Source organism: Anser cygnoides, chromosome 5 (assembly GCF_040182565.1).
Source record: "Anser cygnoides isolate HZ-2024a breed goose chromosome 5, Taihu_goose_T2T_genome, whole genome shotgun sequence".
NCBI lineage: Eukaryota > Metazoa > Chordata > Aves > Anseriformes > Anatidae > Anser > Anser cygnoides.
In genome coordinates, this window is record NC_089877.1 from 61815198 (window position 1) to 61840421 (window position 25224).

The 25224-nt window shown below is 50.1% G+C and overlaps 1 protein-coding gene across 6 annotated transcripts in view; it reads left to right on the plus strand.

Moving 5' to 3' along the window:
- ARMH4 (armadillo like helical domain containing 4) overlaps positions 1 to 15420 on the plus strand; it is a 58192-nt gene extending 42772 nt beyond the window's left edge. For 4 of the 6 annotated variants that reach the window (XM_048066128.2, XM_048066129.2, XM_066998507.1 and 1 more), the window contains exons 6-9: positions 6699 to 6730; positions 7710 to 7814; positions 10437 to 10571; positions 10785 to 15420. In XM_048066128.2, the coding sequence (XP_047922085.2) occupies positions 6699 to 6730; positions 7710 to 7814; positions 10437 to 10571; positions 10785 to 10853 (341 nt within the window). In that variant the 3' untranslated portion in view covers positions 10854 to 15420. The remainder of the gene's footprint in view (positions 1 to 6698; positions 6731 to 7709; positions 7815 to 10436; positions 10572 to 10784) is intronic. The other 2 variants (XM_048066126.2, XM_048066127.2) reach the window with 2 other exon arrangements.
- Positions 15421 to 25224: the final 9804 nt, after the last annotated feature.

Genomic DNA, 25224 nt, shown 5'->3' on the forward strand with positions numbered 1-25224 from the left:
TCTAATCGATGCTCAGGGCTTTGTGGTTTAATTACTAGAATAATTGTTTGCTGAAAACAGAGTTCGATATCTATTTTTTCCTTTGAAAGTCAACTCCATCATTTTTATTTCCAGCCATTTAGTACTTTATTGATCTTTATGTCACTTCATGACAAGCGCTGCATCTTTCCAGCCAAAATAAGAAAAATACGTTATTTGTCTTAAATACAAAAATGGAAAGTAGCCCATTTCAGTATTGCTTGCTGCGGACAGATCACTCATACAGCGTCCCCAGGAAAAATGATTTTGAAAAGTCATTCGCTCTAAATGGAAGGAAAAAAAAAAAACAAGCCAAGATTTTTTTTTCAGAACCTGATGAGTATGAGACTTAAACCGAGGTACAGAGGTAAATTTCTCTGTTTAACTGCTGATCCTTTAAGATAGCTAAGGACATGTGAGGAAGATATGGGAGTTTATGTGGCTTGCATTTAGAGAAGGCTGAGGTGAACGGGTGGATTGAGGAGCAGCATGGCCAAACGACCTCTCCTCTCCGTAGACAGGAGGAACACATGGCCTCAGCTGGAGATTTTGAAGGTACTCGGCCCAATAACACTGCCTGTTCTGCTGCCGTCCCGCAGCAGCAGAGGGATGCTGTTAGAGAGGAGAGAGGATGCGTGGGGCTCTCTCCAGCTGCAGCATGTCTGGCTTTTTCGCTCCCCCCATCACAGCCTCCTGACATTCAGTTTTAATTTGCAAAAATGGACTGTTGCATGGGAACTGTAGAAGTTACCTTGGTCAATTCAAAGTTTGCCTGGGAGAAGTTTATTATTATTTTTTTTTCCAAAAACCATAAATGGTAATTGTTGATTTGACTCTGATTATCTGCCTTTCAAGTCTTTTTGAATCGGGCATGGAGAGAAAAGCATTCATCAAATTTCCCATCAAGTAGAAATAGTTTTTCTTCTGGAATTAAAAATACGCTGCCTCCCAGCAAAATGCTATTTTCTGTGTTATTTATTTGTGCTAGTAAGTAAATTGGCCATTGTGTTTCCTAAGGAAAAGGAGCTGGTGCAGCCTTGTGCCATTAAGTTGTCAGAGCTGAGCAGACGAAGCACGGAGCATTTTTTGCAAAATCGTTCTCTGTAGCCTCATTTACCAGAAAGTTTTACCTGAAAGAGATGAAATCTGTAACGTAATAGGACAGATTGCCTGGTGTCTCCAGGCTGATTTAAAGCAATCAATCTTTTTCTTTATTTTTATACCTCTTGCAGAGGAACGAGGTGCGGAGCTTGGGGTTTGTGTGTGCCTCTGGGTATGTCAGGGAGGGAGGAGGAGAGCTTCCTACAGCAAGCTGCTGGCCCCGGTGCATGCCATGGAGGTGTTGCAGGTGCTTTAGGGGACTGTAACATCCCATTTTCTCACTGCAGATGAGCCAACTATTTTGCCAGGGTGGTCTCCGTAGCAAAGTCTTAACGTTAAGGACAAGGTTTGCTCCTTCTGCCCACCACCCGTTGTTAGCCCTGGCCAGGAGTAATACCAAACCCCAGCCATCTGGTGACGAGGAAGAGCAGGGTGATGTGCAGACCTGGAACAGGTGAATGCATTTGTTTTAGAGAAAAAAGTGCTGGTAGAGTTGTGATGAGCTGCATCGGTTGCAGAGCGCAGTGAATTCTTCCCCTGCAGTGACACACACCAGTACACATTTAAAAAGCCCACATTCTTGCAAATATGCCAAGCTGGTCATTTTGTTCTCTACAGCATCTGCTGCAGCAGGGGTCTTGTTCTGAAATGTCGTACCTGGGTTGTGAGCTGATAAAAAGAGCTGGGTGAGGGAGGGAGGCCTGCGCTCTGACTTCAGACAGAGGTGAAAGCAATTACCGGTAGCTGTTGGAGCAAAATCGTTTCATGCCCTGACAGAATACAAGCGGCTGATATTTTCTGATTTCTCAGAATTAAACTTTGTGCAGGTCTCTCAGCCTGTTGCATCTGAGGAGGTACAGATGTAATTGTCAGGTCAGAATTTTGTCCTAAGGACAGAATTTCCCTTTGGGGCGTATGTAGGAACTTGGGTGCTGCGTTTTCAGAACCGGTCTCTGTGGTCACGATGGAGAACTGTTGAAAGAGAAGGTGCTGGACGTGCAGATCAATATCAACATGCGGTTCTGGGATGAAAATGCAAACGCTGGATCTGAAAATGCAGTAAGGTGTGCCGGGCAGAGGGATAATGTGCCATTTTGTCACGGAGAAACAGAGTTGCTTTAGATGGTGATTAAAAAAAGGAATACGATTAAAACAAGCTAAGAAGATGGAAACTGAAGTGACAAGATAAAATAGCAGGGCCTCCAAGAGAGGAAGGGAGAGCTGGAACTGATGGTGTGAGGGCACAAATTATTGATCACAATCGTCACCAGAAGGTGCAGTTTTTGCATTTTCTTATCTGGAGAAGGGAGAGAATGAATGAATGAACGAACGAACAGAATCATTAAGCAGCCTTATCATTGCGTTGGAGTGGATAATTAGGCAGCAAGGATTACAACAAGTTGACAAAGCGTGCAGCCTGGAGGACTTGTGCTCCTGATTCCCGAGGGCAGGAAAAGGCTCTGGTGAGATCTGGCAGTGCGTTACAGCGGGTGGAAACCCAGAGCCTGGCCCTGGTACCCTGCAGCCTTCGGGTTTGAGGTGAGAATAAATGGAGGTTCAGAAGGCCTGACCAACAGAGAAGAACATATTCGAAGTTGAACAGTCCTCTGAACAGCAGCAACAAGTGAGGTTGTGAGCAAAGGCCACCCATAAGATTGAGGGAAGGGGAGCCCAGCTATTAGCTGTACCTATGGACCCACTTTTTTCCATGGTGGGGATGCGTGGTAGCCACGGGAGTCACTGCAGAGGACACGGGAAGTTGAGGGATGGGAACACACAGCCAGAAATATCTTGGCAGAGAATAATCTGTAGTCTTAAACTGCTCGTTTTTTCCTCTGAAACCACAGCTTAAATAAGTGGGAGGAAGTCCAGAGGTTCAGGTGAGGCGCAAGGAGCTGCAGCCCTCTCCAGGGAGCCAAGACATGGGATGAGGTGGGAAAAGGTGCTGGTAGCTGATGGGTGAGGTGCGGTGCGTTTACCTGAGCTGCTCTGCTGCAAGCCACTTGTTGAAGGCCAGTTAGAAAACGTGTACTAGAGCAGAGCAACTCACCCCAGGCCACCTGGACGTTCAGGTTTCTGATGCAGAAACCAGAGCCATCTCCCACAAGGGCTGGTTTGGATACGTAGCGTTGCAAAGCCCAGTGGTGAAAGGGGTTGTTGGACCTCGTTTAGTGAGCGTAACTTCCCTGCTGTTGGCACCGTGGCTTCTTAATAGCTGTCTGCACGCTTTTGAGGGGTAAAAATGACTAAAAATAGCTCCGTGCATCTGTAACTGTTTGAACTCATCCCGGGCTGCTCCGATGGCAGTTCCAGACGTGCTCTGTGTTTGGCACAGGCGTTTCTCCCCCTGTGCAACTCAGTGCTCAGGCTGACCCGTGTCAGTAATCTTAAGCTGTGTGTTACTTAAAATTAATTTGCAGAGGTGCAGACATTGTATAAATCACTGAGGAAATGTCAGATTATGCACGCGGTTTTCAGAAGGGCTCCACATTGGTCTAACTCAGCTCCCTCTGAAACCCGGGGCTCAAAATTAAGCTGAGGCAGAGTTTGTACTGGTTGTGATCCTTAAAATGCCACAGGATAGGGGCTGGCACTGCAGGCCCTTGTTAGTAATTTCACACCCTGAGGCTGTTGCCATTTGTTCAGGACATTCAGCGTCTGGGGAAGGAAAGAAAAAAGGGGGATGATGAAAAACACATGGAATGGAGTATTTGTTACTGATTATTTGCCTGGCCTCATTGGCAAGTCTCTTGGTGTTCTTGGAGAGTGTTTCGTTTCTCTGAGGTGATGCTATCCACAGTGTTCCTCTTCCAAGACTAAGTTCAGAATATTAATTATGTATAATTATCCCTAATGACAGGCTGCAGTCCAGATTTAACTGATGGTAGCCATTTAGCATGGATATCAAGCCTAACTTCAAAAAGTGCCTTATTTCCTCCCCACATGTAGTGTCCTCATATATGTGAATAATTGGAACAGAAAGTGCCCGGTTTTAATGGCACAGCGCTTTGTCATTTCCTCAAAGGTGTTAAAATAATTCTGTGCCTTAGCAGCACTGGGAGTGTTTGTAAAGTGCTCGATGTGATGCTCACTGACTTGTCACGAGATCCAGACGGCCAGCCCGGTGCTTTGGGCTGATTCCTGAAGGCATCCGACACGTGCTCTACCCTGCTGAAAATGAGGTTGGTTTTAATAACAGGCGATTGTATAAACAGCAAGTTTGGGTTCGTACCGTAGTGTCCTTCAGTCCCAACAGATGTGCTGCTGTCGTATTGTGGAGCAGAGGGGAATGAAGCCAGAACTTGTATTTGTTGAAAGCGGGGAGTAGAGTATTATGAGATCATCTCCCCGGTGGAAATAGCAGCCCTACATGTGAACTGTCAGAGCTACTCCGGAGTTAACTGCTGCTTTAGAGGCACTGTTGTTGTTCAGCGACGAGCAAGTGGGTGGGCTATTGATGAAATCACTGATCCGACACAGTTACCATGAAAGGCACAAAAATAGGCTTTGTGCTTAGCTTGAGCTGGGGCCAAGTGGGCATCGTGGCAGCTTTAGGTGGCTCTGTACACGTGTAGCTGTCCGTACGTGTGCATGGAGGACATCAGTCGAGAGCTTCCAAACATGCGGTGCAGTCTTGAAGCTGTGGCTGTTGCTGTGTGCCCCTGAGTCACCGTCACCGCTCCTCCTGGGAGCCTGGAATACAGCACAACAGCATCATTAAAAACTGAGAGTCATCAGAAGGCTCTTTGGCCAGAGTTTTGGGATGGCTTCCTTTGGTTTGGGGTATTTGTGGTTTTAAGCAGAATTTTCCCGGTGTTGGGTCTCTCCCATGCCAGTCAGGAAGGCAGCAGAGCTGGGGCTTATGAGTGACTTAGACTTGAAGTCTATGTGACACTTAAACCATGTTTGTTCTGGTGTTATGCTGAGAAACCCATCTGAGAAACCCAGCCCAGGGGAACCATGCGTTTCCTCCCTCTTTGGTGTTCCCATGGGAGTGAAATCCAAGGCTGGCAGTCTTGGCCTGGCAGAGGATGGCGGTGAAGGCATCTTCATCAACAGAGTTAAACCCTCCTAGTTTGCGTGGTGCCTCTGTACCACCACGGGCTAGTCCATGCAGGTCAGGGCAACCGGTGGGAAGAGCTGGTCACAGAAGTCCTCTCGTCCTCTTCTAGTGTTGTGGGTGTCCGAGTATGTCTCCTTGGTAGTTTTTTTTTTTCTTAGTTACCTTCAGAGCTAGCTGACTTTGTGTGTATGCTCCTCTGCCTGTTTCATGCTTTTTTCACCTCTAGATAATTTAGGATCCTCTGGTTGGAAAGTGTCATGCTACTGACAGTTAAAAAAGAGAGTATTCAAATCCCTTCAAACTTGTTCAAATTCTTAGTTTAGTTCAGTGGTGCTGATGTCTGGGCCGAGTCTTACTGGTTCCTTACGGCTGTGCTTCTCAATATTGTGTCAGAGACATAAAAAGGTAATTTGCTGACGGCCTTGGAGCTGCACCCTCGCAGCCACGCTGTCACTGCAGAATGGCCACCCTGAGTGGCACACCAACAGGCAGGCTCTAATGCTGCTAACAAAAGCTCTGAAGAGAGCTTCTGTAAGAAAGCAGGCTTGGAAATGGGTCTCCCACCATAAACAGCGTGTTACGTTTGGGATCTGATGTACCCTGGGAGAAATAACCCTCAGAAAGACATTGGTGTAGCCGAGATCCCCCTCGTGCCTGTAGCGCTGTCCCCCTGGAGCACCAAGGATCCTTGCTTAGGGCTTAAAGCACAGTTGCTGAGCCCTGATACCTTCAGCTCTTTGCTGGAAACAACAGCTGATACCTTAAATGCCGAGCGTTTGGTCCTCCGTGCAGTGCAGGCAAATGCAGAGCTGCTGTTGGAATCCCTGCCAAGTGCCTGCAGTTCTTTGAGATCAGCTTAATATTTCATCCCCAAGTAGATGCCATTAAAGACGTTTAACTCTCGGGTACCATATTTCATGGGACTCAAAGTGACTGTTAGAGCTGAAAGTCTCTGTGATGGCAGCACAATTTTCCTTGATTTAGTAGCGTAGCACCTCCAGTGCTCTCCCCGTCCTCAGATGGTACCTGGTGACTTCCCCGAGCAGGCAGTCGCTGCTTCCAGAAAAGGAAGGGAATAAAAGACAGGGAATACTGCTTTTTTTAGGGATCTGTACAGGTTTATGCCTAACAGAAAGAGCAATATTGACGTAGAGTTGGCCAGTGAAGGGGATGGCCCTGTCGTAAGGTGATCTCCTTATCAGCCATCCCGGTGTGTGTATGAGAAGTACTGGTTCGAAACCCCCAACCTGAAATCCTGTTTCACATCTTCCTCTTTTAATCACTCCAAAGATGTGGGTTGCACAGGCAAAAGCAAACTTCTTGCCTGCCAACTCACATAAAGAGTTTCTCTTGTTGATTTGCTGCATTTGCTCTTTTTCATGAACAAAAGAGGAGATCTAATGAAAAATGTTATCAGCTTGTCAAGTTAATTAGTGTCTATTTCAATACTATCATTATCATTTGTTACTAATTAGTATAAGTAACATGATTACAGCTTTTTTGTCTTATTTTTCAGTGAGAAGCTGGATGGAGAAGCTGAAAGATAAGGTAAGAGGCTCAGTGTTTCTCTCAATGACTTTAAAAGCAACACCGTTTTTACTTGCAGGAATAAATAAGCTCTTGCCAGTGCAGTTCATTATCTCTACAAAGATGATTGAGAAGGGGCTTAAATTTTTCTCCAGGATACAGTGAACCAGATGCTGCTGCTGCGTGTATTGGTGTAAATCCACAGCACATCCCTGAGGAGTAGCAGCTGGGAGCAGGACGAGGGACAGGGGTGTTTGAGGGTCTTCTCTGCACCCGAAAGTCGCCTTCTCTTTGCACTACCCAAGTTACATTTTTTTATTGCCCTCTAATTTGCCCTCACCCCTTTTCTTTAAGCCCAAAACTTGGCTGTGCATCTCAGTGCATCGCCTCTGGGCCAGACCTCTCCTGCCCCCCGTGCAGGAGGAGCTGCAAGCTCCTGGAAGGACAAAAAGCAAACACAGGAAGAATGAAAAGATACCAGCTCCTGATCTTTTCTCCCTGACATTACAAAGCGAGGGTACATGGAATCAGGAGTTGTACCAGGCACAGACTCTGATGGATTTTCAGGCTCTGCTACCCTAGGGCAAATATTAACATTTTGAAATGGTTGTGAAACCTTCCAAATGCTATGTTGACGACGGCAAAGCAGTGAAGCTAGAAATGAGGTGACAGGAGTGTTTTAAGACAAGAACATTTTGTAATTCAGCGGGGCTTAGAAACTCTTGAATAGGACTAGAGTTAATATAGGAAAAAAAAAAAACAAAAACTCAAGAAATGATGACTCGATAGGAAACTTCAGCCCCTAAAAACACACGGCTAAGTTTGAGCAGATTGTCACCCAGCGAGCAGAGCCCTCCAGTATCACCCCCACCAAATTTCAGCAGCACCAAGTCTGAAAAGAGAGCAGGGCTCTGGGCACCTGTTTCAAGGACGGGGGGGTGGAAGGTTTGAGGAGGGTTTCTGCCCAGCCCTTGTTGAGTTGGTATTCTGCCCACACTAGGAAGGAGGCATGTCTAGCACCATCTTTGCTCATAGCAGAGCATCTTGGCCTGGGATTCAGCCAGAGCGAGCGTTGAAAGGACAGAGAATGGTTTTCCTGACGAAGGTAACAAGCAGACACCGAGACCGGCAGAGTGCCCGGGGTGCATGCAGCATGCATGCGTGGCACCCGCTCACGCCGGGCCTACCCTGCCAGCACCACACGAGCCTGGGCGCATCGGGCGTCTTCTCACTGAAGCCAGAGCTTTCACTTCATCCCTTTTGGCATCTTGTTGGCCACCTCTTTCCTTCCCCATGAGCGGGGTGCATGTTCAACTTGCCAGCGGAGTTGCTCTGTAGGGTCTGAACCTCTTGTGGGGTTGGTATAACCAGGGACCTCCTAGTGTCCTCTGACCAGAGAGACGTCTCCCTCCTGCAGGGTACGGCAGACACGTGGAGGCAGATCTTTCACCTTGCTCGTTTTCCTTAATCATTTTTTTCTCTTAGAAAAGCCCAGCAAAACCCACTCACATCACTCACAGATTAACCTGCTCACCCCGATTCCTCATCTTCCTTGTTGAGAGGGGACTGTGTGGTGAGTGTGGGACCAGGAGCATGGGGCAGTGAGCTGGTATGTATGTCCCGTCTCCTGCAAATGCTGTGCAAATGTTGCATTAGGAATAGAAAATAATGGGCATGAGTTCCTTTGAAGTCCTCTATTGCTGTTATCTCAACATCCAGCAGAGCCAGGAAGGTCACAGTGACAGACTGGGTATACTAAAAGCATCCCTAGGGTCTGTAAAGAAGCATTATCTTCCCCATGGGCAAGGGGTAAAAAAAAAGTGGCTTTGGAGCTGCCTGTGAGATGGGATTTTGTATCAAGCAAGTGCAAAAGCCCTCACAGCTTGGGCTACATGACGCAGAAGGGCTGGGAGGACAGGTCCTGCACCTGGCTCACATCACAGGCATTTGGGGTATAAACCAATGGCCCAGCCTGGGGGGAAATGCTGCAAAAGGGCATCTGCTGGCCAGGCTTGGGAAGGGCTCACGGGCAGACAGGAGAATTCACTGTATTAAAGGCAGCGATTTCTGGTATGGAAACTCAACGGGGCAGCAGCTAAAAAGGCATTGCCAGCCTCCCCTCACTGCCTGTGCCAGCAGCAAAGTTCCAGAAATAGCACAACCCACGCTGCGCTAATTAGGTCACCCAATTAAGGCACCTTAATCGCCTCGCGGAGATGCAGCCTTTTAGCTGTGTTCTCACTAACCTCCTTTTTGGGGACGCGGGTGCCACACACAGCTCCCCCCAGCACGCGTGCCGAGCGGGGCTGGGTTTCCTGGGAGGCATCGCGGGGAAGCTGCAGGATGCAGCTGAAGCCCTGAGCCCTCCAGCTTTGCAATGCAGACACAAAGATGTTACTATTTAAAGAGCCGAGCGGGATCTGGAGGGGTTTGTGAGGCAAAACAGCCCTCGTTTTCATCTGTGTCTGTCCCAGGTGAAAGCAGGTATTTTCGTTCTCCGGATAAGCCTGTGAAGCCAGGGCAGCACGCACTGACTGCCTTTGTTTTTCCCACTCAGCGGATTACGGAAGAAAAGCAATTACAGCGTAAGCATGTGTTGTTAGGTCGTCTTGCAGTTTGGGAATGCAGATGAACATGGTTGCGAGCACTGGACTGAGTCTTGCTAAGAGGCGCCTGGTAATCCTCTGGATCGCGCATCTGTCCCTCGGCAGGTGTAAAATCTGATTCGGGGTGTGTAGGAGAAGGGTAAAGCCGCAGAGAACGGCGCTGCTGCAGCGTGAATGAAGGCAGCAGTGACCTGGGGGAGCCGTACCTGCTGCCCTTCCTCCACTGAGACCCCAGCCTGAGCTAGGCGAGGATGCTGGAGCAAGTTGGCACTTTAAAGCTTGGCTTAATTTTCATTTAAACAGTAAAGTAATAATCACTTGGGAAGATTTTGGAAAGGATTTTAAATGTTTGCAAATTATTCGTGCTATATATATATTTATTGGCATTTTAAACTCTTGGCAATGCAAACATATGGATCATAACTACTGAATTAAGGCTGATCTGCATCTGATCTGCGACAAGACCGGCTGCAGGCACGAGTGCCCCCCCGCATCCTTGTCCTGCTCAAAGTGCCTCCTTCCCATGCAAAACAAAAGCGTTTGGTTCACAGATTTTGAGTATGAAGCCAAGGGGGCTCCGGCAGGTCCCGGGGTACTTGCTCTCCCATGACACCTGTCTCTGTTTGGGGAGCATGGGAGCTCCGTAAATCTCTTCAACCAGGGTATATTTAGCAGTTTGGTTGTGGCAAGACATGTTCTAGCAATAAGAGCTAGCCAGGAAGATGCTGCTAAGTGTATTAGCAGACACGTCACCCCCGCGCTTGCAGCTCCATGCCAAAGGGAGCAAATGCTGAGCTCTGTTATTGGAAAGAAGTATCTGTTAGCAAAAGCTGAGCGTGAGTGAGCAGTTGTGGTGGCCATCCAGGTCCTGCAGTGGGGCTGGTTCGAGGCTTTTTTTGGAATCCTGGAAGTAGATCCCATCCTATGCAGGTGGGAGAAGGACTCAAATACAATAAAGTCTGATGAAAGCGTAGGGTTGTGTTGCAGTCATAGAATCATTAAGGTTGGAAAAGACCTCCAAGATCAGCTGGTCCAACCGTATTTTCCACCTGGCGTAGTGGAAAATACCTCTGAAAGGACGCTGTTGTGAGTTCTGCTCTGCTTGTCTCTTTCCAACGCAGGCAGGATACATGTCGGGGATGCTGGTTCCTGTAGGAGTCGGGATAGCTGGAGCCCTCTTCATCCTCGGAGCGCTCTACAGCATTAAGATTATGAATCGCCGGAGGAGAAATGGCTCGAAGAGGCATAAAAGAAAGGTAGAGCAACTGCAAAGGAAAAACCCCGGCCTGTTCCCACCACTCCCCAGTTAACTGTTTTGGCTGTAATGTAAGCGCCATCAGGTTATGGAGAGTGGTTTCTCTGGGTTGACGTGCGCTGGACTTCTTGGTTGGAGTACTGGGGGAGGGATCCAGACGCTGCTCATTTTGGTTTGCATATTGAGCTCTTTAACATTTCTTTTCTTCCCCTAGCAGAGGGAATTTAACAGCATGCAAGACCGAGTAATGCTCTTAGCCGACAGCTCCGAAGATGAATTTTGAATCGAACTGCAGTGCCCTTGTGATATCCAGTGACTTTTAAAAGGAGGGAGGGGGAGGAAAAGAAGGAAGGACTTTCTGCTGCATCGCTGCTCTCAGCCACCCCGAACACCAAGCAGTGGTTGGTACCACCCCGGCGAACCAGGCATGCTATGCTCTACGTGCACCGCGCAGTGATGTTTGTTTTGGTACCGTAGTGAGATTTCACATTCGCACCCGGCGCCTCATTCAGATCCACAGCGCGTCTTGTTACAGCGGGAGCTGATCTGTACGGATGATTATTTTCCTATTACCCCGGTGTACTATTTCGGTCCTTGGCTGGCAGTAATCCAATCATAACAATAGCTCTCACCTAAACTGGGAATGGAAATCTTTGCTGTGAATGACTTCTGTCCAATTTGTTAATTTTAAATGTTACATTACCTGAGCTAGAGTTCATTAGTGCTGAGATTAGCTGCTCTGCTTAATTAATGAGTTATCCACTTGAACTGTATCCCTCGTCACCCGAGAAGTGCCCAAGTACCGTGTTGTCGATACAGTTTGAAGCACATTTCTACGCTCTGTTCCCCGATTCCCGCCCCTTCTTTTACAAGCCCTCCCTTCAGCTCTGCTCCACGCTTCTTGGAAACACACGGGAATGGCCTCAACACTTGGTTCACGACAAAAATCTTAGTCCATTTTCAACCAGCACTGTCTGTTACAGCACAATAAATACCAGCGCTCACGTACTGATGGGTAGTCTTGCATGGATCTCTTAGCTTTTGTTCAGTGTGCAGGTAGGTAAAAGGAAAGACAGGGCAGAGGTTGCCTCAGCCTCTGCCCCCTGTCCGTAGGCACTAGTGGTTGCTTCACCCCTAACCCAAGGCTGCGTTCACACAGCGGTGGAAGCGGAGCGTCTGCCTCCTTTCCCAACTGCGAGTTGCGTTTTCAGCCCCTGAAAGCTTCGTGAAACCTTTGAGAGATCTGGCGGGTCTCGTCTCTGTGCCACCAAATGCAGGAAGGCACCAAAGGTGGCTGAGCTGCCGAGGAACTCACGGCTAATGAGGGGATGCTTGGAAAGCAGTGGCTGCCCCGGCCGGAGCAATATCTGCTCCGGGCAGGGGATCTGGTCGAGGTGGGAACGTGGGGGAAGAGATGAAGCTGTAGGATGGACAGCTGCAGAAGGCTGTGGAGGTGAAGCATGGGGTGAGGGCAAGCCTCCATGCTGCCGGCACCAGGGTGCAGAGGGGGACAGTCAGTGCCTTACCTTCCAGGAACCAAGCAGGGGAAGGTAATGGTGCTTTGCACAGTCAAATTAGCTAAAAACGAAGGGCTGCATTTCTTTCTCTCTCTCGCCTGTTGTGCAATGACTCTTTAATCTTACATTTATGCAAAATATTCATGTTTCCAAGGTGGAAATCACTGTTCTGTGGGGAACCATCCTTCATACAAGGAACAGCGGCTGTCACCAGAGGAGACTTGATTAAAGAAAAAAGGTCAGACAGCATGCGTACCGAGACAAGTCCCGCTGAGCCTCTGAGGAGGTGGAAGTGTGTTTGAGGAGCACCCACGCAGGGCTTCATCCTTTGTAAAGGTGAAGAGGCCTGTCAGGCTGCAAAGACAGATGTAGGTGATGGTAAGCAAATGTCTCGTGGGTTTGCATGGTAGAGACAACACTCAGAAGACCAGACCAGAAGAGCCTGAAGCTCAGTTCTCTCTTCAGAGGGTCAGGGCCTCTTGGGCATTAAGTCATCAGATGGATGTTTGGTTCCAGACAAGCAACGCTCTTCAGAGCCCAGGGCCTTTCCTGTAGGCCTGCTCCTCACATCCAGTGAGAAGGCCAGGTGGGACCACCTGTATTCCAAGTGCTGCTACCGATGCTAGTCTTCCAGCCCAGGAGCTGTGCAAGGCCCTCACATCCATCCCATCGAGCGCGTGGGGAGCAGGTTGGGGGAGGCAGAGGACAAAGCCGTCCCTCAGCACACCGGGCTGTCTCCGCTCCCCAGTCCCTCTAGGACAGGCTCTCCCAGCCAGGGCTCCCTTCTCCTCTCTACCTTCTCATTCCTGAAAATTCATCAGGAGGATTTTGCCTTGCAAAAAGCAGCCCAGATCTCCCAACAACCACTGACTGGCAGCCCGCCGTTAAATCCAGGTGCCCCAATCCAAAGCTGAAGCCTCTTCTTTTCAACAAAGGTCCAGGCTAAGAGCTTTCCTTCTGGACTTATCTCTCCCTGTTTTCTTCTCATTTCTAAATCTCTTGGAGCATGGAGGTGCTTGGGAGGTGTTAACAGCCCGGTTAGCATTGCTTGTTGTCCAGTCTTGGCAGCTGGGATTTGGGGAACCAGGAAACATTTTCCCTTGGGCTCTTTGACGACCTGTTCCTGACAGGGGTTGTGAGGCAGAGCGACTGGTTCTGCTCTGCTTGAGATCACCTCCAGAAAAGCTTATGAGGTACAGCACCAAGCAGGCCAGGCCATGCAGGCAGCTGTAAGGTGCTTTGGGGAGCATGGCCCGGCACGCTGGGCGGGCACGCGGTGGCTACGGGCGCTGCCCTGCCTGCGTGAGGGGGTCTGTCATGGAGCTGGGGGGGCCGAGGCCTCTGCGTACAACTGCAGCCTGAAGGAGAGACCTGAGCTAACGCTGGAAAAGAGGAACTGCTGGTGTTGCTGCCAAATAGTACCACTGAGATCCGAATAGCTGGGAATCAGCGGGGCTTGGTGCAGCAGCAGCCCGTGAAGGGCGGCCTCCTCTCGCTTTCCTGCTAAGGGTAACGTGCCTGTGTGGCTTGTGATTACCGCACATGTTGCGTTAATGGCCGACGAGACGCCCGGCTCCTGGCCAGCGAGGAGGAGGGATGGCTGAGCGAGGCGCTGATCTGAATGCAAACACCGCAGCCCTGGCAGAGCTCTTTGGGCGGGTTGTCAAATTGATGGATGGGAAAGGCTGGTGGGGAGGCACCGCGGCCTTTCGTTGTGCTAATAAATCCTTAGCTTGGGAAACGCTAACTTTCCACAGTGGCAATCAGTTTCGCTCTCTCTCTTCTCCCTCCCCAACGTAACGAATTGAAATTAAAGGCAGTGCTGCCTATCAGGGTGACAAAGGCGGCGTCTGGGTGCATCGGCTGGCTGTCCTGGTGTCTCTGAGAGCGAGGACATGGCGTGGGTGGCTGTGATGCCGGACATCAGCTGTGCCACGGATGGGCTGACATCGTTGCCGCTATCTGAGCGACTGTTCTGTGGGTACGGTGGGATGAACTGGGCAAGTTGCAGCCAAGAGGGATGTCCAGCCAAACGCACGGTTCACTCTTGGCTCTGTGATCTGTGCTGGAGCCCAGTTTGTGGGCTGGGAGGGCTGCCCAAAGACTTTGCTTGCGGTCCAGCTTCACTCACAGGCCTGGCTGTGGCTCTGAGCACTTCTGTGCCGTGGCGTCGCTCCCAGGTTTGTTATCCAAGAGCATGGTGGCTTGGTTGGGAGCTGCTGGTTGGCAGAATTTTTCTGTTGGCCAACTTTACTGGCATCTCAGCAGTGCAGAGAGTTCCAACCAACGTCCATTTGAAGTACAGGTGTTTAATAGTTACTTTTGGTTAGGCATCTGCCCCAGAGCCTGGATGCTCCCCACATCTTCCAATTCAGTTCTCCTTGGAGTGGAGGCAAGAGGGACAGCCAAAACCAGCTGTAGGTGCCAGTGAAACATGTAGGAGCTTTTGGAGCACAGACAGGGTTTTCTGCAGTGCCCCTGACGTCAGAAATTTCTGCAGGTCCTTAAAGCACAAACATCTCCCAGCTCCTTCTCCTCTCATCCATGGCCAGTAGACTTTGGACCAGGCTCTTGAAAATATTTTATACGCAGTTCCTGGAGTTAGATTCATTTGATTGAAATTGTCAGGTTGCTGATGGGGCAGGGAGAGGGTTTCAGGTGGGAGCTGAAGCCTCTGGTCTCTTAAAGCTCTACTGTTTAATTTATACCTCCGCATTTCTAAAATTAACAGCCAAACAAGCAGATTCCTTTGAAAAACAGAGGACAAAGCAAATCAGCAGAGAAGTGCCCTCTGCCCCTGCGTGCTCCGTGCTGGGTGACCCATGAGATGCTGAACACAGAGGTGGGTCATGCCACTGCTAATGCAGCCCGAGTCCCGCACAGCTGCAACGCCGACTGTGCTGCAGCAATAACCATCTCCTGGCTTGGCACAAGATGAGCAGCTCGCCTCTGTTTCCCTGTGGATGCCCAGTTTGGGATTTCCTGATAGCACAAGCCAGAATTTGTTGTAGGTGTCGCGCCACCCTTTCAGCATGTACAGCCCCATCTCCAGCGGGAGGAACCAGCCCACCTGGGGCGCAGTTCTTGCCCTGAAGTGGTCCTGCACCCCACAGCTGCTGGTTTTTAAAGGTGTCTCCAAGGCCAGATGTTCACCCTGGGTGAGGTTCCTTTGGACTGCACTGCTTCCATAGAGTGATATTAGCAGTCCTTGTGCTTTCTTGTGGTTTTCTATTTTGGATGAGACCAACTCCTCATACTGTAACTATGGAATGTAGCACTTTGTTAAATGAAAACATTGGAAAATAAAAAGCTGTCCATCATAGCTGACTTTAAGCACCGTGTCTCCCTGATCTGTGGTTCATTGCATGCACTGTCTCTTGGGTAAAGCTGTAAAGTGATTGCTTGGAGACTCAAATGTTGCATTTCTTCTTCCATGTTTGGTGCAAGGACTACTGCTGGGCTTGCAGTGGGGCACACTGAGGAGTCTCACTCTGGGACATTTTGGGTAGGACGTTTACCTGGAGGTAGGTGTCGGCTTTAGGCTACAATGAATAACATCCCAAATTCCTCTGGCTGGATTTCCAGTAGCTGTAATGGGACCCAACACTGATGTGTGTATGTAGATCTTTACATATAGCCAGAAGTTTCTTTGTCCATACCAGGACACTTTTCCTCCCTGGTTTGACTCATGAGCACAGGTCTGTGCACAAACCTTTCAAAACCTCAGTTCTATGGCACAGGTGAGTCTGGGGTCTCACGTGTAGGTGCTGCAATGGCTCATAGAAGCACAGGCTGACTGCAGAAGCATCAGAAAGGCTTGAGAGTGAGCAGGAGGTGTATGGGCTGGGTTCATAGTGGCCTTCCCAGTCCTGCTTGCAGGTGTCCTGGCACACCTTTGTTCACTGCATGGGCCAGACACACGTCCTATGGTCCCGCATGGAGGTCCTAGGGCTGGGCACAGCGGGGCACGCAGCCAGCCCTTGGCGCTGCCCGTCCCACATCGGGCTCCCTCTCACAGCAGGAGCCAGCCAGAACTGTTGGGTGAAGCGTGTGTATTTTCTGTAATGAAAAATGGCTTGTACAAAACAAGAAACTCCCAGGGAGGTGGCCACATGGGGATTGAACCAGCCCAGTCTTTGTTAATTGGTAGCTGCCAGAAGCAATCTGTGTATTCATGAAGCTGTTTGCTGCATTGCTGACTTTTTCCGATGAAAAAACAAAACCTGCTGAAAGAAGATAAACAATGACAATGTTCTTTTTTATTTATTTTTTTTTCCCATAGGTTTATTCCCTAAGGAAATGACTCTGTGATCACACTGCTTTGCTGTAAGCCTCTGTCTTTCTATCCATTAGGTCTCCTAATGCCCCTGACTGCTAGCAAACCATGGATTTGAGGGGATAGGTCATCTTAAAACAGCCCCCTTATCTCTTGCCCCAGAAAACCATGTGCAGAGCCATTCTGAGGCCACAGAAAAAAACACATGACCAAGGTTATATGTGTCCTGGTGGAGGGGATGAGCTGGACCTCCCCTGCACTGCTGGTGTGGACTCCCCGGGGCTGAGTAAAGCCCAAGGTCACGCTGGAGTGGGTCTAATTCAATCACGAGCACGCAGTCGGGTGTGAGGCCACGATCAGTGCAGAGCAGCATGGACAGCCCAGCCTGGGGGTGTTTAAATCCATGTGTTTTGGAAGGACAAAGCAAAAGGCATTGCCTCCCTGCTCTGCTGGTTAAGCCTCCCGTGGGCTCGGGAGCCCCGTGATGCTCTCCCAAGGGCTCGGGAGCAGGACAGCCGCTGTCTGCAAGGAAAGGATTTGGTCTGAGCTGGCACAGGGAGCCAGCGGGGGCGATAGGGGCATTTCCCAGCAGAAATGTTTCCACCAGGGAGTCCCTTCACAACGCTAACTGCTGGGCGCCCTGTGGCTGGCACCCACATGGCTGGTTGGGAACACAATTTGTTATTGGCGTGCATAGGTACTAATATATATATGGATATAGAGAAGTTTAACCGGTGGGCTATACTTACACATAAGTGCATGGAGTTTGTGACACACATTCTCCACCTGCCAGATCACAGAGGGGTTTGTGATTCACCCCGAGTCCCTTTGCCTTCTGCCTTCTCTCAGTCTGGCTCCCAGCAGACTTACCCCACGTCTAACAGAAGGCTTACTGCCCGCAGAAAGCTGCTGGAGGAGGCACGGGAGGGATCCAAAGCAAGCACCGGCTGCAAAGTCGCCCACCCTTCCCGGAGGCTGCCAGGGATTCCTGGCAAAGCTCTTATTTCAGCAGGATGTATAATGAGGGTGCTGGAGGGACCCAGTAAAGGTTTTTTTCCAAATTCAGTGCTCGGGGGGCAGATCCAGGGGGGTGCTGTGTCAGGCGAACGTGGTGGCTCCTTTCCACGGGCGTTTGCAGCTCTTGCTTGCAGCATCCTCACAGCAGAGCCCATGGGCTTGGCAGGAAAATACATTTCCAGGGGCGTTTGGAAAGGGACTGGCAGGTGGGAGTTCACTCAAGATAAATTTTCCGGGTTTTACATGCAGAATGACTGGGACTGCGTTCATTCAAAATGTCTGGAGCTGCAGGGGCTGCAGTCATTGAGGATCATTGCTAATGAATTCATTTTCACCTGAAGCGAAGAAAACGGAATTAAGCTACAAGGAAAAAGCTGATATTAACAGAGTTTTTCTGCACTTCAGTTTTTCCTTTAACAGAGAACAAATTGGTAATATGGTAAAAAAAGAGGTTAAAAACAACAACAACAACAATGCAAAAAATGTGCCCCTATTCATATAAATTAAGAAATAAATCACAAATTTCTGCAGGAAAATTAAAACAGCTGCTATTACACAAGCAAAGTCTAGATGAGATCATTTGCCAGGGTCAGGGTGTAATTTAGACTTGGGATTTTGCAGTCTAAATATTCATTATTGGATTTAATCATGCTTGAAAAGTGGAAGCTGAATTATTTTGAATATTTGACCTTATTTTGAATAATCGATTGACTAGAATTTTTATTATTATTATTTTAGTTATTTTTCTAAGTTTCATTCCCACTGGTCAGTACGCCCTTTAACATTCACTTATTTGCCTCTGGAGATTGTGCCCATGAGTTTTGCTTTTTCCCTGCCTGGGCCTGGGAGAGCCAGCCCCAGAAAAAGGGCCCTCAGCCCCCCCAACCCTCCTCCTTCCTCCACGTGAGGGCATCTTCCAGGCTGCTCCCAGCACAGCCACCTTTGGGCCACTCATGTTGGGCATCACAGAGCCTTGCTGAGGTCACAGTGGCCACCGCTGCCCCGCCTTTGCCCCGGGCCCTATAAAAGAGGCCCCCTGCAGCTGGCCCGCCACTTGCTCAGCGACTCGGTCCTCTGAGAGCCAGCGCACGCGGCAGGAAGAAGGCCAGAGAAAAGAGCAAGGCGAGCGGCAGCCCTCCTCGGTGTGAGGACAGCGAAGCGGTCTGAGGAAGCACCGAGAAGGATGGCAGCTAGCAAGAGGAAGATGTGTCGTGGGCAGAGGGAAGGCACCTCCGGCACAAGAGACACCAGTGCCCGGGGGACGTCTGGTGCCCGGCCCGCAGACACGTATCGGAGATATCATTGGCACCGCAGCGATGCGGCGAACAGGCCGGCCCCTCAGACATCCAGCAGCAGGGGGCCTGGGCCTAGCCAGCGGTGCAGTGGTGGTGTGGAGCGAAGGCGGGAGCGTGAGGCGGGGAGCCGTGGGGAGCAGAGGCGTGCCCATCGGCCAGAACGCAGCGAGGGACCCAGCCGTGGCCGTAAAACAGGCGCCAGCGTTGAATCCATCCCTGGAAACGAACTGGACAGTGGCATGGGACCTAAACGTGGAACTGGGCGACCCCCTGGTTCGGCACCCTGGCCGGAGAACATACCTGATGGAAGGCATCCCGTGTGGGCAGTCCCAGGCAAGGACTGGCTTGTCCTCCTGCCTAACACCGTGGAGCCCATGGAGGTGGGTCCACAAGAAGAGGCGGAGGAACCCATGGAAGTGGATCCACCTCAGCCACATCAGACCTGGGACTACCCCGGCAGGTCTTTGCTCCGCGCCATCAGAGAACACCGACAGCTACAGAGCAGGGCCCGGCGAGCTCCCTACTCGTCGTCGCTCAGGCTCCATCCCAGGCATTAGCTTGGAGCCACCAAACACCCGGCAATAAAGAACTCTTGCCGATTTTCGGGGGTTGTGTGAGTGCTTCTTTCCCATCCGCCAGCCCTTATGTGAGAGGTGGCAGCCCTTCTGCACAGAGCCTCGAGGAAGAGCACAAGAGAGGACCCAGCTCCCTTCGGGCTGCTGCGTTGGGGTGACAGGAGTCCCCCCCAAGGGCCACCATGCGCCTTTAACATTTGTTAAAATAGACCGAGGGGTGAAAATAGTAGCATGTAAGCGATTATAGGTGGCTAATTTCTTATATTAAGAGATAGTTTCTATATCTGAGTAATTGGTAACGACAGACATGGAGAAGGCTGAGGTACTCAGCAACTTCGTTTCCTCCGTCTGCACTGGTAGATGGGCTTCCTAAGTCTTTCATTTCCCTGAACCCGTAGATGGAGGCTGGGGGATCAAAGTCCCACCCACCGTAAGTGAAGAGCACGTTCGAGACCACCTGATGAATCTAAACAGGTACAAGTCTGTGGGACCTGATGACATGAATCCCAGGGTCCTGAGGGAAGTGGCTGATGGAGTTGCCAAGCCTCTCTCCATCATAGCTGAAAAGTCCTGGCAGTCGGGCGATGTTCATGGCGAGTGGAAAAATGGAAACGTCATGCCCCTATTCTTCAACTATTAAAACAAAGAATTGGACGAAGAGCACTACTCTTCAACAGTTAAAACAATTAGGACACATTCCTTCTCAGAAAGAGCGGTCAGGCGTTGGGACGGGTTGCCCAGGGAAGTGGTGGCGTCACCGTCCCTGGGGGTGTTCAAGGAAAGGTTGGACGTAGTGCTTAGGGACATGGCTTAGTGGGTGACATTGGTGGTAGGGGAATGGTTGGACCAGGTGATCTTGAAGATATTTTCCAACCTTAATTTTTCTGTGATTCTATGACTTACCCTGCATTTATGTGCGCTTAGCCAATTTCAGGGCCTCCGATGTAGTTTTTTTTAGATTATTTACCTTTTGCATTTTTAATATTGAAAAATAGCATATGATTCTTTTCCAATCCACCACCTGATTGCTTTTCTGTTTCACTCCAGCCAGGTTAAATCTCACTTGGATACAGACTGAAACTCAACCGTAGTAAAATGCATCACGTCAGGGCTCTGGTGAGAGAAAGCTGTGCTGGGTACATAAAATTTCTTTCTGGGTCTCTGGCTTCTCTGAACCATGTGTTTGGGTGAGTTACATCAAAACTGGTGGTTGAAGGCTGTTAGTATGGGCTGTTGGACGTGTCTTCAAGGACCACAATCCTATCTGTAAGAGGCAAGCGAAGCTTGTCTGTAGGCAGTGCGGGATAAAAGCACTTTGTAACCTGCCTTGCCAAGTGTAATTGTTTTTAATGCCAAACTTAATCTAAAGAATGACATTTAATCTCCTCTACGGGGGGTAATATACTCAGGTGCTAAATGGGTTTCTGGATGCAGCTGCTTTACAGCCCCAGGGTGCTGTAAGGGAGGAATAATGACAGGGATGGCACGTCCGTGTGCTGGGCCTGCAGGTGGGAAATGGGTTGCAGAGAAGGTGCCGGTGTGGATATCGGTGCATAAATCAGTGGTGCCGGATCTGCAGGAGAGATCAGGACAGGACAAATTTGGGGCAGTGAGGACGTGCTGGTGCTGTCTCTGTCAGGGGAGAAGGGATGGAGACAGGAGAACCAGCAATGCAGGAGGCCGGAGGGGACATCCAGGAACAGCCCAAGAAGCTGAGGGCACCCAAATCCCAGCAGGTGACCAAAATAGGCCAGAAATAATGAAGCCAAATAAATAAATATGGCTGGGAGGCAAATGCTTTTCCCCCAGGCACTTGAACAGGAAGAGGAAGATGCTTAAAACCCCATGCCTTGCTTCACCCGCGTGGAAGCAGAAAGCTGCTCTGTCTGTAGCAATTCTCTGGGAGGTGTTGTCACATGAGTGTCACCATCACCGTCCCTGTTACCCTGGGGAGTCTGGCAGTGACACATCGCTGAGGTCTCTGAGTGGGATAAGGCCGTGGAACAGGTGGTGGCCCTGATGCCATGTGGGTGGAAAAATAAACAAATACATAATATATAAAATAATAATAATAATAAAAACAAAACAAAACTAATAATAATAAAATTGAGTAGAAGTAACCCAAGTCCGTCCTTATTTACAGCAAAGCAGCGAATTGCTAAATGCTCAGTGGTGGTGGATATGCTGGTGGATGCACTAAAGACATTCCTCTAAAAGTGAAACCAAAGTATGTAGTTTAATAGCATTAAAAACAGAAGGGTAGTAAAGGGATTTGGCTGCATGCAAGCTGTACAGTATCTATTAAAAATGAGCTTTAATTAGATATTTGTTTTGCAGTCAGCTTACTGGGATTAAAAATATACGGTATTGCCCTGAAACAGTGAAATGATCACATTGGGTGTAGGAAGGAGATGAGGCAGTGGAAACAATAAGCCAAAAGTAACATACATCTGGATGGCCAAGCATGGACTTTCATGAGAAAGGAAACACGAAAAGCATCCTCGTATTTACCATTTACCTTACAGCAAAGCAAAATGCTCTGAGCCAGGCTGCTGGTTGCCCAGATTTTGCAAGCGAACCGAATGCTGCACGTACTGCCTGATGCCACCGGTTAACCAAAGTCTGGGCCCACCAAACGCAGGACACCGGAATGGAGCAGCAGCATTTTTGGTGGTGCTGGGAAACATTTGTGTGTCTGTGCGTACGCAGGAGGCACTGCTAGTGCGAGGTGCCTGGAGGCCAGAACAGCACCACCGACTGCTATGGGGGGAGCTAGCATTAAGGGGGGCTGAAAGCCAAGCCAGCTTGCACCCAGATTCATTGTACGTTGGTTTAGTAGACAGGAAGGATGTGTCCTTGATAGTAGCAATGCCTGACAGCAATTTGGATAAAGGCTGAGCATCCTGGCAGGTCCTGCTCTGCACGGGAGGGGGGAACCCCGTTTGGGGATGGTGAGTTGGCAAGGGGCTGTCTCTGCTTCCTGGAGAGCAGCGGGCTGGGACCACTGCAGGCTGCTGTTCACACGCTGGTGAGGCTCCAGCAAATTCATTTCACCAGCTTCGTGCCTCAGTTTCCCCTCTTTAAGAGGGAGAGCGGCTCACACGTGGAGTTCTGACGGTCACTGCTGCAGGGCAGGCGTTGCTCCTGAGTGCAAACACAGCGTTGGGAGACAGAATGGCTTTTCTCCAGGGTTTGCTTCTTCCTCTCTGATATATTGAGGTGTCCAACAAACACCCTGAGCAGAGATGAATTTTCTTTTTGCCTAAAGCTCATGACCAGCTCACAGGGGAGAGCAAGATGTGCAGAAAGCTGCACCTCCTGTCCCACATCTCCTGCGCAGCCTTTCCTCGTCTCACAGGAGCTGGAGCAACAGATGAGACCTGGGCACAGCAGAGCCCGCAGTAATTTCTCCAAGTCCCTTTGCCTGTCTGGTTCCACTCCGTGGATCATTTAGCGTGAAGAAAGCAATTTTTTTGCTTTTGATACTGGAAGCAGCCAGGAGGGTAATTGGAGCCTGGAAGGAGCGGTAGCTATCGAGCAATCTCAGCCCTTGCAGACCTCTGATGCTCTGTAAAACTCAAAGGGGAGTTACAATTACTGCCTGGTGCCCTGGACGATGATTTATCTTGGAGCCACATGGAAGCAAAATCTCTCTGATCCGTTTTGTTGTGGCTTTTTTTTTTTTTTTCCTTGTACCTGATCAGGATGTGTTATATCTCAGATTAAAGGGACTTTCTTTTCAAATGCTGCAAGGGAAAGCTGTGTGCGACTTTTGATTATCCTGCCCTTTAAAATAATATCCCTGATGAGATGGAAGTTGTTGAAGTGCTGGTGTCCTGAGCAGCTGGAAGCTGAACTGGGATCGTCTGATAAAGGACGACAAAGGAGCTGGTTCAATGGATCTTTTTGAGCTCCTTTCACGGGGAAATGATGATTCGGAAGCTGGGGACTGACCTGGGATGCAGGAGACGAATGTTCAGTTCTTCACGTTGCTGCGGATGCCGTGTGATCCGCATTGACCCTCTCTAAGCACAGGTCTCCAGCTTTTGCTCTGTGCAGACTCCTTCCAACATATCGGGGGGCCCAGTTGCCCCTTGGAGGTGCCCGTCCCTCCCTCTGATTTTGTCGATTTTGTGGCACTGATTTTGGTGCAGCTACAGTTAAACAGTCCCACATCTGCAGCTCTTCTGAAAGCCCCAAAGGGCAGCTCCCTTGGTGCCTGGAGGCTGGGAGGGGGGCACGTAGGGAAGACGGGGGGGGGGGGGGGGGGGCTGAGTAAAGGAGGATAACTTCAGTAGCCCTGCAGTGATGTCCTGGAGCAGCACCGCAGGCGGGTGCTGCACGCCCCATGGCTGGATGTTGAAGTGTGCCTGCCCAAGGAACGGCACCACGCTTCACCTCAGAGCCAAAACAGCATTAATCCACTGGAAATAGCCAAGCTGCTTTAAACTTGACATTTTCTGTCCTTTTCATGTGGTATAACAGCACATCACAGGCTGCACGGGAAAACCCTCCCGGCACGCGGCGGTTCCAGTGCCGGGAGGATCGTGGCTGTGATGGCTCTGCCTGATGCTCCCCCCAGCTCCCCTCTACCACCAGCTGCTTTTCACGGGAAAGAGAGAGGCTGAACAAAACCTAAGCTCCCACCGCTTCAAGGCAAGCGAGACCCTTTCCTTTGCTCAGAAGCACGACTTTCAGATTTGCTGGGTCTTGCCTAGAGAGGGGGAGCTCGGATCTGCCCCTTGCTTCTCCACCTCGCTCCACGGCAGCTCCCGGCCGGGGATCCCAGCCTTTTTTTAGATGTGGCCGATCTGGGATCCAGCGTGGTGTTGAGGTGATGGGGAAGCAGTGGACACAGCTGTCCTCTGCAGAAGGAGAAACTGGGGAATTCTTGCCTGAACGACGGGGAAAACCCTCCAGCCCTGGGTGGACACATTGGCAGACAGATCTACCTGGTGCCTAAACACAGCCTCGGCTCCCCCATTTGATGGCAGCCCATCAGCTGCCCCCCGTTTTGGACCCTTTTGCTCCGTCGTTCTCCCAGGCTCTGGTTCGGGATGGGGACACTGCTGCAGGACGCCAGCAAACCACTGCCACGGCTCGAGGCAGCCACAGGTGCCATTCACGCTGCCCTTGCAGCACATCTCTCCACTGAGGGTGATGCTGGGGCCTGAGTCATTAATTTAATGGTTTATTTAAAAGCACAGAGTCCTTAAAGGGGAAGAAAAAATGGCTGCAAGTGCAAAGATCTGCTTGACACAGACGAAAAGAGGCATCTGGCTGCCCGTAAAGAACATGCTGTCCACTGGTAGAGCCTATAGATCAAACGCTGCTGTGACCTGCCCTGCTCTGACGGCTGATAAGCCCTGAGAGCATGCATATTAATTCTTTAAAATAAATACTCATGTGCCTTCTCTGAAGGCAATTGGATTTGTGCCCTGGACTTTGACAGAAGGAGTATGTCCTCTGCCTGCAGCTCCTTGCAGAAGGCTGCCTGGGCAGGAGGGTGATGCACCGGGGGCCTGGGCAGCAGGGGCTGCGGGCACAGGACCTCAGCTGGGTTCTGCGTCTGGCCATAAGAAGTCGCGTGGCCACCAGCTGGTGGCTCCCTGCTTGCCCTCCCACACGTGTCCAGGTGTAGCTCAGCCCCCATCCCACTTGCGCCTTTCTTCACAAAAAAAAAAAACCAAAGCTCACCAGAACTAAGGCTCCTCAGCTCCCTTCACGCTTCATTAACCAGCACAGCTCCATCAGCCGTGGTGGAGTGGACACAACTCACACTAGCAGAGACCCAGCTGGGTGTTATTGTCCCGGCTGCTTTAGGGGCAGGTTGTTTTTCCCTCAGCTGTAGCTGGTTTAAAGGAGGGTGCTTGAAGAAGCACAGGACTTCAGGACTGATGCAGCCAGTGCCTGGCCCTCCCTGGAGAAGAGTTACAGCTGGTCCCTCTGTTTCCAGGTCAAACAAAGGTGGATT